This window comes from Macaca mulatta, chromosome X (assembly GCF_049350105.2).
Source record: "Macaca mulatta isolate MMU2019108-1 chromosome X, T2T-MMU8v2.0, whole genome shotgun sequence".
NCBI classification, from domain to species: domain Eukaryota; kingdom Metazoa; phylum Chordata; class Mammalia; order Primates; family Cercopithecidae; genus Macaca; species Macaca mulatta.
Window position 1 is genome coordinate 146209352 of NC_133426.1, and position 16292 is coordinate 146225643.

A 16292-nucleotide genomic window follows, 5' to 3' on the forward strand; every position below is an offset into this window, starting at 1 on the left:
CAATCCTTCCCCTCAACTTGGTTCTTCTTTAAAACTTTATAGAAGACTGTCAGAAATAACCTGTAAGTGAAAGAATAAAAGACAAAATTAAAGAACCCAAACTAAATTTGTTTTTACTAGGCTACAATAATGGTTAACTAAGTGCACCTGTTACACTGTGTGCAGTAACAATTTGCACCTCAAGGAAAAAATACGCAGCCAGGGAAGGTTTAGGGAAGGCAATAAAATTATCAAGGGTGACAGCTTCTGCATGAAAATATAGACTACAAAGAGTAAAACTCATCACTGTAGAAAGATAAAAGGATATACAATCATGGACCATAAAATCATGAAGGGATTTAGATTCGTAAACATAGACTTTTTCACTCAGCCCTAGGTCAACTGGATTAAGACCTCTTCAATCTCTAGGATAGCTTCATGAAAAAAAAAAAAAAAATTTACCAAAATACTATTTATTCATCAACTATAATAGCTTGCTTTATATTGTATACAGGAATGTGCTAAGAGCCAAAACAGATATAAGGTTTTATTACACACCTTAAAAAGCATATAAATGAAGTAGTAGAGTTAGGTCATGAGTACAAGAATATTAGATAAGCAGATGAACAATACAAAGTAACAAAATGTAGCATCTGTGCAGGAATGCATGATATTGTCATTCACATAAGAAGGCCTAGGATGCCAGAGAAGGGAGAAGACACCACATGACAGAGTGATCAGGAATTTTACAGAAGGAAGAGTGATTTGATGTGAATCATGAAATATTAGTATGACTCGCATAGATGACAAAGAAAGAAAGGAGTATTCCAGAGAATCGGACTAGCATATCTAAGAGCACATAGCCAGACAAATACAGTACATGCTGAGAGAATAGGTCTGGCTTGCCCAGATCAATTGGAATTTTCATATAGGGAACACAGACAGAAATATCTGGAGCTAGTTCAACAGGGAGTGATATGAAAGTGACAGCAGGATGTAGGAAGAACTGGAGGAAAGCAAGACTGTGGGTGAAGAGAGAAGTTAGGTGGCTAGTTCCAGGAGTTCAGTGAGCTATTGAAAGGCCTGGCCCTGAAAGGTAATGAAAAGAAAGGAATAGACGGAAAAGACAATGTAACAAGAAACGGACAAAATTTAGTGACTAAGACTACAATGGAAGAGTAATGTATGTGGTATGTGGGAAGGCAACACAGGTTTCAAGGTTTTGAATCTAGAAATCTGGAAGTACACTGAGGTCAGTCATAGAAAAAGAAGATGCCAGGGAAAATGATGGTTGGACTCTGGAGAAGTCAGATTTGGGGTGATAATGCCACACCCAAGAATACATGTTTGGGAAACAGGGGAAGAAGTAAAGTAGATCACCAAATACTTGGATTGGAGGTAGTGACTTGAATATCACCTACATGAACATGACAGCTAAGTATGTAATATCCTGCAAAAAATAACTATAGTGACAGAAATAAAACAGAATGAGGACTAAACCACAAGTGGTGGCATAATTAAGATGGAAGCAGCAGCATGGGGTCAGGAACCTGCCTGGCAGTGAAGCACTCAGAACCCAGGTGAGCAATTTGAACAGCATACACTGAACGTAAGGGGAAAAAAAGAGGTCGCTGTTGCAGGAAAGCCTCTGACTAAGGGGACGGATACTTTTGAATAGTGTATTCTGGTTGGATCTGATTCCCAACCTGGGGCCAAGAGAGGTTTTCAAGATTGAAGAAAAGAAAGAAGAGCCTCTGATTGCAGTGGGGACTGAGAGCTAGAAGGCAGACAGAAGAAATGCCCCAAATATGATGGGCGCTGTGTGTGTGTGTGTGTGTCCGCGTGCAGTATGTAAAAGAAAAGCCACAGACACTTAGAGCAACCGGTTAAAGAATCTGATGAAGCAAGACTAACACATATGCAAGAATATCCTATAGCATATATGGAAATGAAAAAGTAGGTAACCGAGACTCTAAGTTTCCTTGTACCTAGTGAATACAAAGAAGCAAGATGAGGCAGATCAATTTGGACTGGAGGAGCTGGAAAAGAAAGCATGTAGGAGGTGGCCCTTCAGCTAGGTTTCATTATGAGTAAAATTTTTGTTAGGCCAGGGGAATTCAGAGAGAATGCCAGTTGAGGAAATGATGTGACAAAAGTTTTGAAAGTTGCCCTGAGTATGACATATGGAAGACCACAGAAGAACAACCAACAGGAGTGGAGAATGTACGCCAGAGAAAGGAGTGACAGTGGACACAAAATACAAAATATGTAAAGCCATGTTAAGGGACAACAGTGGGGAGCCCCAGGCGCCACACTCAGTCAACTGCCCTTCATCCTAAGGGACTATGAAACTACTGAAAGTGTCCGAAAAAGAATATATGATAGGAAGAGTTATGTTTTAACAAGATTAATTTGGGAGTGTGGAGAGATTAAAAATGGATGGGTGAAAGCAAGGAAGCCAGTGAGGAGACTAAATCAAATAGTCTATGTGTAAAGTCATAAGGGCTTGGACTAGTTGAGCAGTAAAAGGTTTTGAAAGATGGCATCAAAATGAGAGCTATGACAAAAGGTAGGACCAACAGAACATGGTGACTATATATAGAGGGAGATGAGAAGGATCAAAAGTAGTTTTGAGACATAGGGAGCAAGAGAAAAATGGCACCGGTAACAAGAACAATATAAAAGAAAAACCATACTGGTCTGAGGAAGAAAATTTTAAGATCTAATAAAAAGTCACTACGTTGACAAATAAAATGTTAGGACCATGGACCATCACAGAGACCATCAAAGGATAATTTTAAGGAGGATATAATTGATGGTATCAAGAACAAACGAGAAATGAGAAAGAGAATGGAAGACTACACAAGGGATGGGCCAGGTCTACCTGCAGGCAAGCCAAGGGAGTAAGAAGAGCAGAAAGAACACACAGAGCTAATGTCATAAGGGATCTAGGAGCAGTGGCAGCAGGCAAAAAGCACTCATCAGAGAAAAAAGTCTGGAAGGTGAGGAACTGGGATAGCCAGATTGAGGGGACAACAAGGTGCAGCATAAGTTTAATTCAAAATGGGAAAAGATTTCTGAGTCTGATTACAAAAAGAAAGAAGCCTTGGAGGAAGAAATTAGATGGTAATAATGGCCCTTTGAAGAAGAAATAATTTTTTAAAAAATAAACATTTCCACATATGTGTACAGAAGTATCCAGAATGGAACGTTAACTAATGTTCACAGTTACCTGGGCTTTCTGTAACGGTGCCATCCGACAGCAGAGTACTGCAGTACACTTCATACATATTTGTAGGAAAATGCTTTTGTAATTGTTTGAACTAGAGTCTTGACTGGAATTTAGTATGAGTGACAATGTGGAGCCATCTATGATTAATCCATATTCCTGATGTTCTGTCCATGCTCTGAAAAAGAAAAACAATGCTGTGTTTGAATTTATTATAGATTTCTATTTAGGATCCAGATTTTTTTTTTTAACAACAAAGGGGGTGGTCCCAGATAAGGGGAGTCATCAATCTGGTTCCTCAACCTGTTCACTCTAAAGAAGCAACTGCCTCTAATAATGGCACAACAGTGATTTGCAATCATATCTTTGAGACCCGAGTTGCACATATAGATGACTACAAGTTCTAAAAGGTCAACTTGGTGAGGCCACATTTCCCAGTTATTTAATCAAACAATTGTCTAAGTGTTGCTGTAAAGGTACTTTGTAGATGTGATAAAAATCCACAAGCAGTTGATTTCAAGTAAGAGAGATCATCCTAGATAACTAGAGTGGGCCTTATTCAGTCACTTAAAAGGTTTTAAGAGCAAAGCTGAGACTTCCTGATGCAGTAGCCTTAGCTACTTCCTGAGACTTCCTAAGGCAATAGCCTTAGCTCATGCCTGAGAGTCCCAGCCCTTCCTAAGAGCCTATCCCATAAACCTAGACCTGCCCAGCTAGATAATACAGTTAGTTGCCCAAGCCAAGTCCTCACAATAAATCTCTCAATATATTCTTTTACTGGCTCTATTTTTCTGGTTGAACTTTGACTAATACAAACTTTTTTTTTGATGTTTAGAAAATAAAGAGATTAAGCAGCCTGCCTCTGTTTAAGAAACATATAGTGAGTATTTGGAATTAAAATCAATTAGTTAAACTCTGCTATGAAGACAAATCATCAATTAGTCTGAAACTCCCTAACAATACAGGGAAAAGACAAATGGCTTTGGGGCAAACATATATATATGTATGTTTTTTTTTTTCTTTAAATGTATCATTTTACATACTAGCTTAGTGGTTCTCTAGCCATCCCATTCGAATCATCTGGGTGGCTTTAAAAATTGCCCATGCCTGGGGCCTATCCCCAGACCAATTAAATCAGAGTACCTTGGCCAGGGCTTGGTTTTATATATATATATAGTATATATATAATATACTTTATATATATATATTTTATATATATATATACTTTATATATATATATAATATTTTATATATATATATATAGTAAAAGCTTCCTAGGTGGTTCTCATGTGTAGCCAGGACTAAGAGGTGTTAGGTGTCAGGAAAGACAAATGTGTAACAGGTGCCAAGTATTTAAGAAAAATATAGTGTAAAACTAACAACTGAGAAAATTCTGCCAATTAACTTTTATTTTTCAATTAGGAAACAAACGAGTGGTTATTCAAGTTTTGCTCTGGGGAATCTTGGATGCCATTTGACAACCACTGCAGTGGAAGCGTTCGACAAAGCAGGATCTCAGAGATTGTTATCTAATTTAATGCTACTCAAAGTTTAATGTGCAAAGGAATCACCTGGGAATCTTGTTAAACTGCAAATTCGGATTCGTTAGGTGTGATGTGAGATTTTGCATTTCTAAAAAGCTGCCCAGTGACAATGGAGTTGCCATTCTAAAAAGCTTTGAGTAGTGAGGGCCTAATATACCTCATCATTCCTTTATTCCATATTTCTTCAGTGTATACTGCTAATACCGTAACATTTTATACTTACCCATATTTTGCTGTATAATTTTATTCACTAAATAAAGAGACATCAATGATGTGTTCTCTTTCTTTGCCCCCCTACTCATATATTAATAGCTTACTTACAGGGCTGAAAACAGCAACTCAATAACCAATGAAGAAATAACTTGCGAACACCAACTATAAGCACACTATATAGAGAAATACAAAGAATTATGGACTAATCTTTTTATGGAGAATAGAACATCTCCTTAGACTGATAGAAGCATACGTGAGAGAACTACCCAATCAAACAAGATAATCCATGGCTAATGCCCAGTTACTGAGACACATCCACACAGGAGAGAATAGTGGATTCTTTGTGAGGTGCGGTATCTAAAGTAGGACTTGAAAAACAGAGACAAAAGAGGTGAAGTAATAGAATGTTATGTTGGGGTGCACTGGAAAAGCACACTGAAAAGGTCACTTAAGGCCTTTGGTGTGGCCTGAATCTGTGGGTAATGGAGAACCACCAAAGTTTTCAGAGCGGAACTGTGACATGGACAGTGCTTCATTTAAAGATCATTCATCTGGCAGAGGGGCTTAAGGGATTTCATGCATGAGGTACTAGGCCTCTGATGTGGGTGGGGCACTAGAGGTGAGAATGGGAGTATGAATATGGCTTGGGGTCTGATTTGAAGGGGAAAGGGCAAAGGAGCAGAAGCTGGCAAAGGTGACTGAGTCTGAACCCTGTGTAAGTAAGTAAAGACTGTGCCCAACTCAGGAAGATGGGCTGATCTGAGACAGTGATAGTACATTAAGTTTTCCATAAGCCCTGACTTTTACAAAAGTGTCCTCAGGGCTGCTGAATGGTGCTATAGACTGAATTGTGTTCCCCTGCAAATTCATGTTGAAGCACTACCCCTCAATGTGATTGTATTTGAAGATAGCACCTTTAGAGGGTGAGGCCCTAATGATGGGATTTGCGTCTGTTATAAACTGAATTGTGTTCTCCCAAGATTTATCTGTTGAAGCTCTTAACTCCCAGTGTTGTGGTATTAGGAGGTGGGGACCTTGAGAGGTAACTGACTGATAAGGTTTGGCTGTGTCCCCACCCAAATCTCAACTTGAATTGTATCTCCCAGAACTCCCATGTGTTTTGGGAGGGACCCAGGGGGAGGTAACTGAATCATAGGGGCCGGTCTTTCCTGTGCTACTCTCGTGAGAGTGAGTGAAGTCTCATGAGATCTGATGGGTTTACTGGGTTTCCGCTTTTGCTTCTTCCTCATTTTTCTCTTACCGTAGCCATGTAAGAAGTGCCTTTTGCCTCTTGCCTTGATTCTGAGGCCTCAGCCATGTGGAACTGTAAGTCCAATTAAATCTTTTTCTTCCCAGTCTTGGGTAAGTTTTTATCAGCAGCATGAAAACGAACTAATACAGTACATTGGTACCCGTAGAGTGGGGCATTGCTGAGGAGATCCCAAAACTGTGGAAGTGACTTTGGAACTGGGTAACAGGCAGAGGCTGGAACAGTTTGGAGGGCTCATAGGAAGACAGGAAAATGTGGGAAAGTTTGGAACCTCCTAGACACTTGCTGAATGGCTTTGACAAAAATGCCGATAGTGATATGAAAAGTAAGGTTCAGGCTGAGGTGGTCTCAGATAGAGATGAAGAACTTGTTGGGAACTGGAGCAAAGGTGACTCTTGTTATGTTTTAGCAAAGAGGCTGGTGGCATTTTGTCCCTGCCCTAGAGATTTGTGGAACTTTGAACTTGAGAGAGATGATTTAGGGTATCTGGCAGAAGAAATTTCTAAGCAGCAAAGCATTCAAAAGGTAACCTAGGTGCTGTTAAAAGCATTCCATTTTAAAAGGGAAACATCATAAAAGTTCAGAAAATTTGCAGCCTGACGATGTGATAGAAAAGAAAAACCCATTTTCTGAGAAGAAATTGATGCCAGCTGCAGAAATTTGCATAACAAGCAAGAAGCCTAATGTTAATCCCCAAGACCATGGGGAAAATGTCTCCAGGCCATGCCAGAGACCTTCACAGCAGCCCCTCCCATCACAGGCCAGGAGGCCCAGGAAGAAAGGGGGTTTCATGGGCCAGGCCCAGTGTCCCCGTGCTGTGTGTAGCCTAGGGATTTGGTGCCCTGTGTCCCAGCTGCTCTAGCCGTGGCTGAAAGGGGCCAATGTAGAGCTTAGGCTGTGGTTTCAGAGGGTGGAAACCCCAAGCCTTGGCAGCTTCCACGTGGCGTTGAGTCTACGGGTGCACAAAGTCAAGAACTGAGGTTTGGGAACCTCCACCTAGCTTTCAGAAGGTGTATGTATAAACACCTGGATGCCCAGGCAAAAGTTTCCTGCAGGGATGGGGCCCCTGTGGAGAACTTCTGCTTGGGCAGTGCAGAAGGGAAATGTGGGGTCGGAGCCTCCACACAGAGTCCCTACTGGGGCACTGACTAGTAGAGCTATGAGAAGAGGGCCACCATCCTCCAGACGCCAGAATGGTAGATCCACTGACAGCTTGCACTGTGCACCTGGAAAAGCTGCAGACACTCAATGCCAGCCCGTGAAAGCAGCCAGGAGGGAGGCTATACCTTGCAAGGCCACAGGGGTGGAGCTGCCCAAGACCATGGGAACCCACCTATTGCAATAGCACAACCTGGATGTGAGACATGGAGTCAAAGTATATCATTTTGGAGCTTTAAGATTTGACTGCCCTGCTGGATTTCAGACTTGCATGGGCCCTCTAACCCCTTTGTTTTGGCCAATTTCTCCCATTTGGAACGGCTGTATTTACCCAATACCTGTACCCCCATTGTATCTAGGAAATAACTAGCTTACTTATGATTTTATACAGGCTCATAGGTGGAAGAGACTTGCCTTGTCTCAGATGAGACTTTGGACTATAGACTTTTGGGTTAATGCTGAAAGACTTTAGGGGGCTATTGGGAAGGCATGGTTGGTTTTGAAATGTGAGGACATGAGATTTGGAGGGGCCAGGGGTAGAATGATATGGTTTGGTCATGTCCCCACCCAAATCTCAACTTGAACTGTATCTCCCAGAATTCCCATGTGTTGTCGGAGGGACCCAGGGGGGGGTAATTGAATCATGGGGGCTGGTCTTTCCTGTGCTGTTCTCGTTATAGTGAATTAACTCTCATGAGATCTGATGGGTTTATCAGGGGTTTCTGTTTTTGCTTCTTCCTCATTTTTCTCTTGCCACTGCCATGTGAGAAGTGCTTTTTGCCTCCTACCATGATTCTTGGGCCTCCCCAACCATGCAGAACTCTAAGTCCAATTAAACCTCTTTTTGTTCCCAGTTTCGGGTATGTCTTTATCAGCAGTGTGAAAACAGACGAATACACTGACTTTAGATGAGTCAATGAAGGTGGGGACTCCATGATGGGATTACTGCCCTTATAAGAGGAAGAGACAGCAGAGCTCTCTCTGCCATGTGAGGACACAGGGAAACGGCGGCCATCTCTAAGCCAGAAGAGAGCCCTCACAAGAATCCAACCATGCTGGCACTCCAATCACAGAACTTTAGCCTCCAAAACTGAAAAATAAATTTCTACTGTTTAATCCACCCAATCTATGGTATTTTGTTATGGTAGCTCAAGCAGACTAAGACAAAAGGAGAAGTAAAATGCACATACTTTGGACTGTCTTTATAAGTACCATTTGGCTAAAGGAAAATGTTTCTCATAGGCAATTAATAAAAACCTATTTATTCTCATTGATGCCCAAGTACTAGAACAACAACAGCTGCTTCAGAATTGGCCATAGCCTCATGAATGCAGGCTATTCATTTTTAAAGCTTGCTTAAACATTAGAGATGAGGATACAGATATAGCATAGTTGTTGTAAGCATGGGATCTGAAATTGGATAGACTTTCTGAACTCCTTCTTAGCTGTGTGATCTCTATCTGTAAAATGAAGAAAATACGGTTGCCTAACTGGGTTGTTAATGATGATTAAATGACAATTATCATACAATGCCCTTAACACTGTTCCTGGAACATAAAGTATGCTTAAGAAATTGAAAATAATATTGCTTAGGGATATTTCAAGTTAGTACAGACACATCCAGTGGCATTCTAAAAAAGGAAATCAATTTGCTTATGGCCAAGGTAAATTCAAGTAACTGGTTTAGACAAGGCTCACCCTTGGTCAATGGGAAGTATAGAAAATATATCTCTGGGCATTGAATTATTGTTTATCAGTGGCTTTCCCTGACACCTTCATGTTCCACAAGTTCTTCCTAGTTGAAAGCAGAGTCAAAGCAGCCATGTCCTCTAAATAAAGTGGCCACGTTAACAAGTATTTGATTCCATTTGGAGCTCTGGGGTATAAAAATGCACAGAAAATGGCTCCAGAACCTCAAAATGCACGAAAATTGTCATAGAGATTGATTTTATTACATTCAGTTTAAGAGACTGTGAAAGGAGTATTTTTTTTCTTAACATGGACCAGGCCAGAATATCAACACTGAATACCTAGACTCTAAATATTTAAAAATTGAGCTATTTTTCTAAACCTTCCGAAATGTGCAGTTTTCTTTTAAGTTAAAAGAAAAGGTGGAAAGTGCCAAATAATCTCAGATGGGCCATTAGTCAAGTCCTCAGGGACAATTTTAACTTATAATGATAAAACACCTGCAAACAGAAAATCACAAATTACAGAAAATGAAGCCTTTTGTACGCGCAGCTGTGATTTACATCTGCACCAATGTCTAAATATAAGAAACTGATGTACTTTCTTACTTTTTAAGGCTTCTAGTACTTTTAGGAAATTCATGCAGCAATTTCTTACGATATTCTATCAATAATTCATGTAATCGATCTTCTTTCCTTTCACTTTCTTCAATGGTTTTTGTGGTTAGTTCTAAGAGCTCGGTGTTGGTTTGGAAAAGGCGGCAGGCATAGCATGTGGATTTAGCTGTCTCCATCTTGTCCCCAGTGAGCACCCAGACTTTCAGGCCTGCTGCATGCAGAGCTTCAATGGTCTCTGCAGCTTGATCTTGTAGCCTGGGAACACAAAAGAAACTTTGTGATCTTCTAAAATTCCTGACAAAGATTCTACAGGAAGGCTTGTTAAAGAGAATATTTTTATAATTCGCAGCAATTCTAGAGTCCTGACATCTTATCACGGTTGACTTTCATATACATCCCCTACTCATTCTGAGTGCTGTCTCTGGCATAGTTTTACTTATTAAAGCAAATTTCAGACAATGAGGTTCTGAAGTTTGTGACACCTTGAGGTAACTGGTATCCAGTGGCAGAATTGAGTATCATCATTCTAAGCTAAAATGTTCTGAAACATTTGTACTCAATGTCACTTTAGCATATTTCATTTTATGTACTATCTTACCATACCAATTAACATCACTTAACATCATTCAAAGTATAAAGGTCCAAACATTCTAATCAGACGATGAAGGAAATTAGTGAATCCCTATCCTTGAGGAACTTTAAGAACAGGAACATGGGTTTTCAAGATGGCTGACTAGGGACATCAGATGCCAGTTGTCCTCATAAAAAAGATCAAAGTTACTGGTGAATGGACATTTTCTGAACTGAAAACTGCAGGAAGAGAGCCAGGACCTATTGGAGAGCCCACAAGAGAAAGCTGGGATACAGAAAAGGAAAGTAGCGAGACTCTGGCAGAGACTGTCCCCCGAGGAACTCAAAGCCCCATGTAAAGGGTAGGTGGAAATGCTTCTCTGCTTCCTCACCCTGTGACAATGTCCTGACCATCAAACTGCTGGGGAACCCTTCCCTCCTTACCTAGGGCAACGCCATCAGTGGCTATTATAGGAGCTTCCCAGGGACAGAGATCCGGGTGGCCAGCTCATGCAGGCATGTCAGTACTCCCCTCAGACCCAAACTTAGAGGGCAGGAACCATTCTGTTTGTGCTGCTGTGGTGGGCCAATACCATACCTAGGGGAATCTCTGCCCTTGAGTTATCATACCATCAGATCCCCTGCAAATATACTCCAATCTGCTCTGACTTTGGCAAGCTCAGGGGGATCAGTGAGTCCCCAGGGAGCTATGGGATCCCTGGAGATCTATCCCTCAGCATGGAGTGTCCCTAAGGGGGAGGTAAGCACAGCCCGCTAAGGGCCCTCCTGGGACAAAGGAAATGTGGGCACAGTGACAATCACTGAAGGAGGTAGCACTGAGGGCCAGGAACAGTCATGGAGACATTTCCCACTGTGCCCACTCCTGTACACTGTTGTTGATGCGGCCAGCAGCAGTTCTTCCCAGTGGAGGGTAGCGCATATGTACCTGGAGAAACTTTACACCTTTTTCACAGTGGTTCTACCCCTGCTGAAAATGAGCTCGTGCCAATTGGGCTTTCACAAAGGGTGGGACCCAACTCCAACTCCCTACACAGAGCAGCAGCATCCCAGCAACAGACAGGTAAGCTGCAGAGTTGCTGCTCTGAACTTGGGGTAAAGTCTTGGCCAAAGCCCATTTTGGTTGCAACCATCAGAGAGATGTATCCACGATCTGCAGCCACACTGTGACCAGGAACCAAAGGATACAGTCTATACGAACTGAAGATTGTGAGCATGACAGGGGCATAATGGAGAAGTGGATCATGTCCCTATCTGCACAGGATGAGGAGCTGGTGCACCCTTCCTCGTTCCTTCCCCCAAGACCTCGGCATACCCCAACCCGATCTCCAACCCCTGCCACCATCCTTCCCTCAGGATAGGCGCTTCCACTCATCATCAGCCTCCCAGAGGAAGAACTGACTCTTACTCTTAAGCTCCACCTACCAGACTGAAGCCTGAACTGCACCCCCAAATAAGTAACTTGCTGCCAGAAGGGTTTAGTGCTAAGCTTTCTGACACCTCCACACCCTTAGCCCTGAGGGAGGCAGTGTGTCGGCCCTTGCATCCAATACATCACTATGACAGCATCTGAGAAAGCCATTGCACTGAAGCTATCCACAACCCAGGAAACCATATAGAGCCTTGCCCTGCCGAAAGCACCCAGAAACAAAGCCAAACAATCATATACAACATATACCACAGTCATATCCTCAAGGGAAAAAAGAACTAAAAAATAAAAAATGTCTTATCCAAACTACAGCAAATTCAAAAATAAGAAGCAACAGATCCCTCAGATGAGAAGGAATCAGTGTAAGAACTCTAGCAGTACAAAAAGCTGGGCAGTGTCTTGACACATCCAAAGGATTGTACTACCTCTGTAATAATACAGGTTAACCAGAATGAAAAGTCTGAAATGACAGATAAAGGAATTCAAAATATGGCTTGCAAGGCAACTCAACTAGATCTAAGAGAAAGTTGAGGCCCAACACAAAGAAACCAGAAAAATGATTCAGGATATGAAAGATAAGGATAGCTATAATAAAACAAATCAATTAGAACGCCTGGAATTGAAAAACTCACTAAAGCAATTTCAAAATACAGCTGGAAGCCTTAACAATAGACTAGACCAAGCAGAAGAAAGAATTGCAGAGCTTGAAGAGCAGTCTTTTGAATTAACCCAGTCATATTAAAAAAAAAAAATTTAAACGTGAGTAAAGTCTTTGAGAAATATGGGATTATGTAAAGCAACAAAATCTATAACTTCTTGGCATTTCTGAGAGAGAAGAAGAAAAAAAGGCAACATGGAAAATATATTTGGGGAATAATTCAGGAAAATTTCTTGAACCTTGCTAGAGGTCAACATCCAGATACAAGAAATTCAGAGAACAACTGTTATATGCTACACAAGATGACCATCACCAAGGCATATAGTCATCAGACAACCCAAGGTAAACAAACAAACAAACAAAAATCTTAAAGGCAACTAGATAAAAAGGACAAATTACCTATAAATGAAATCCCATCAGACTAATAGTGAATTTTTCAGCAGAAATCTTAGAAGCCAGAAGATTGGGGATGTATTTTTGGCTTTTTTTTTTTTTTTTTTTTAAAAGAGACAAAAATCTCAATCTGTCACCTAAAGTGTAGCGGTGGTGCAGTCATGGCTCACTGTAACTTCTGGGCTCAAGTAATCCTCCCACCTCAGCCTCCCAAGCAGTTGGGACTACAAGCATGTGTCACCATGCCTAGTTATCTAAAAAAAAAATTTTGTAGAGATGGGGTCTCACTATGCTGCCCAGGCTAGCTGTGAGCTCCCAGGCTCAAGTGTTCCTCCCACCTCAACCTCTCAAAGCACTGGATTACAGGTATAAGCCACCATACCTGGCCTTTAGCCTTCTTAAAGAAAAACAACTGCAGCCAAGAATTCTATATCCTGCTAAACTAAGCTTCCTAACTGAAGGAAAAACAAAGTTTTTCCCAGACAAGCAAATGCTATGGGAATCTGTCACCACCAAACCTATCCTATAAGAAATGCTTGAAGGAGCTCTAAACACGGAAAACAAATGGATGATATTTGCTACTATAAAGGTATATGTCAGTAGAAAGTTAACAGATCCTATAAAGCAATTATATACTTGAGACTATCAAAACAACTAGCTAACAACACTAAGACAGGAACAAACCTCACATATCAATATTAACCTTGAATGTAAATGGCCTAAATGCTCTACTTAAAAGACATAGATTGGCACAATGAGTACAAAAATACCATCTGTTAGGCCGGGCGTGGTGGCTCACACCTGTAATTCCAGCACTTAAGGAAGCTGAGGCAGGAGGATCACCTGAGGTCATGAGTTCGAGACCAGCCTGGCCAACATGGTGAAACCCCTTCTCTACTAAAACTACAAAAATTAGCCAGGTGTGGTGGCAGGCACCCGTAGTCCCAGCTACTCAGGAGGCTGAGGTACGAGAATGGTTTGAACCCAGGAGGCGAAAGTTGCAGTGAGCCGTGATTGCGCCGCTACACTCTATCCTGGCTGCACTGTAGCCTGGGCGAGAGAACAAGACTCCATCTCAAAAACTTCAACAAACCCATCTCAGGCGTGATGACAGCATAATGATGGCCACAAGCTAAAACTAAAGGGATGGAGAAAGATCTATCATGCAAATGGAAAACAAAAAGGAGTAGGGTTTGATCTTCCTGTATCAGATAAAACAGGCTTTAAATCAACAACAGTAAATAAAAAGACAAGGTGGGAATTACATAATGAAAAGGAATTCAATTCAACAAGATTCAACTAGCCTAAATATATATAAACCCAACATCAGAGTGTCCAGATTGATAAAACAATCATCCCTAGACCTAAGGAAAGAGACAGAGAGTCATACAATAATATTGGGGGATTTTAAGACCCCAATGATAGCACAAGACAGATTATCGAGGCAGAAAACTAACAAAAAAATTCTGGACTTAAATTGGACTCTTGACCAAATGGGCCTCATAGACATTTACAAAACACTCTACTCACCAAGTGCAGAACATACATTTTTCTCATCTGTGCATGAACATTCTCTAAAATTGATCACATGCTTGGTCATAAAGCAAGTCTCCTGAAATTCAAAACTCAAAATAATATCAAGCATCTTCTCTGAACAGACTGAAATAAAATTAGAAATCAATACCAAGGGGAACTCTCAAGACCACATGAGTACATATAAACTGAACAACTTGCTCCTGAATAACTTTTGAGTAAACAATGAAATTAAGGCAGAAACCAAAAAAACAATTTTGAAACAAAAGAAAATAGAGACAGAACATACCAAAAACTATGGGTTATGTCAAAAGCAGTGTTAAGAGCAAAGTTTATAGCACTAATTGCCTACATCAAAAAGGCAGAAAAATCTCAAATGAACAACCTAATGTCACAGCTAAAAGAACTAGAAAAACAAGAACAAACCAGACCCAAAGCTAGCAGAGGAGTAACAAAGATCGTAGCAGAACTAGCATAAATTGAGACCAAAAAAAGCATACAAAGTATCAATGAAACAAAAATGTGAAACAAATAGACCAGTAGCTAAATTTACCAAGAAAAAGAGAGGATGCAAATGAGCACGATCAGAAATGACAAAGGTGACATCACAACTGATACCACAGAAATACAAAAGATTCTCAGACTATTATGAACATATCTACGAGCACAAACTGGAAAATACAGATGAAATGGATAAATTCCTGGAAACATACAACCTACCAAAATTGAACTAGGAGGAAAAAGAAACCCTATATAAGCTATGAAATTGAATCAGTAATAACAAATCTACTAATCAAAAAAAACCCCAGGACTATAGAGATTAACAGCAGAATTCTATCAGATGTATATAAAGAAGAGTTGGTACCAATCTTACTAAAACTACTCCAAGAAAAATCAACGAGGAGGAATTCCTCCATAATTTATTCTACAAAACTAGTATCATCCTAATATCAAAATTTGGCAAGGATGCAATAAAAACAGAAAACTATAGGCCATTACTCATGATGAACACATAGATGTAAAAATCCTCAACAAAATACTAGCAAACTGAAACCAGCAGCACATCAGAAAGATAACTCATCAAGATCAAACGGGTTTTATTCCTGGGATGCAAGGATGGCTTAACATATGCAAATCAATAAATGTAATTCGCCACATACATAGAATTAAAACAAAAATTATATGATCATCTCAATAGATGCAGAAAACATATTTAATGAAATTTGACATACCTTGATGATTAAAAAAAAAAAAAACCCTGAGAACAAACTAGGCATTGAAGAAACATACCTCAAAATAATAAGAACCCTACACGCAAACCCACAGCCAACACCATACTCAATGTACAAAAGTTGAATGCATTTCCCCTAAAAACTGGAACATGACAGGGATATCCACTCTTACTACTCCTATTTAACATAGTACTGGAAGTCCTAGCCAGAGCAATTAGGCAAGATTGCTGGAATACTATGCAGCCATAAGAAGAGTGAAATCATGTCCTTTGCAGCAACATGCATACAGATGGAGGCCACTATCCTAAGTGAAATAACTCAGAGGCAGAAAATCAAATACCACATGTTCTCACTTATAAGTGGGAGCTAATCAATAAGTACACATGGACATAAAGATGGAAATAACAGACAATGGTGACTCTAAAAGGGGGAAGACGGGAGAGGAGCGAGGGTTGAAAAACTACCCATTGAGTATTATGTTAGTATCTTAGGTGATGGGATCAAAGGAAGCCCAAACCCCAGCATTACACAATATAATCACATAACAAACCTGCACATGTACTACCTGAATGTATAACCCTGACCCACCCTCCAAAAAAAGAGGAACGCCAATCATCCTGAATGAGAATTTAATTATAATTCTTAAAGGCAAGGAGAGAAAAATGATACTTTCCTCCGGGTTTCTCTTGGCCACAGAATAACAATGAAATCAGACTAAATGAATTTCATTAGAATTTCAATACCTTTTAATGTGACTAAA

General features: G+C 40.4%; 1 protein-coding gene across 5 annotated transcripts in view; it reads right to left on the minus strand.

Moving 5' to 3' along the window:
- Nucleotides 1-16292, minus strand: part of ATP11C (ATPase phospholipid transporting 11C) — a 203178-nt gene that overhangs the window by 38493 nt on the left and 148393 nt on the right. For 4 of the 5 annotated variants that reach the window (XM_015128326.3, XM_028842292.2, XM_028842294.2 and 1 more), the window contains exons 19-20: nucleotides 9691-9954; nucleotides 3212-3386 (exon numbers count right to left, since the gene is read on the minus strand). In XM_015128326.3, coding sequence (XP_014983812.1) covers nucleotides 3212-3386; nucleotides 9691-9954 — 439 coding nt within the window. The remainder of the gene's footprint in view (nucleotides 1-3211; nucleotides 3387-9690; nucleotides 9955-16292) is intronic. The other variant, XM_028842295.2, reaches the window with a different exon arrangement.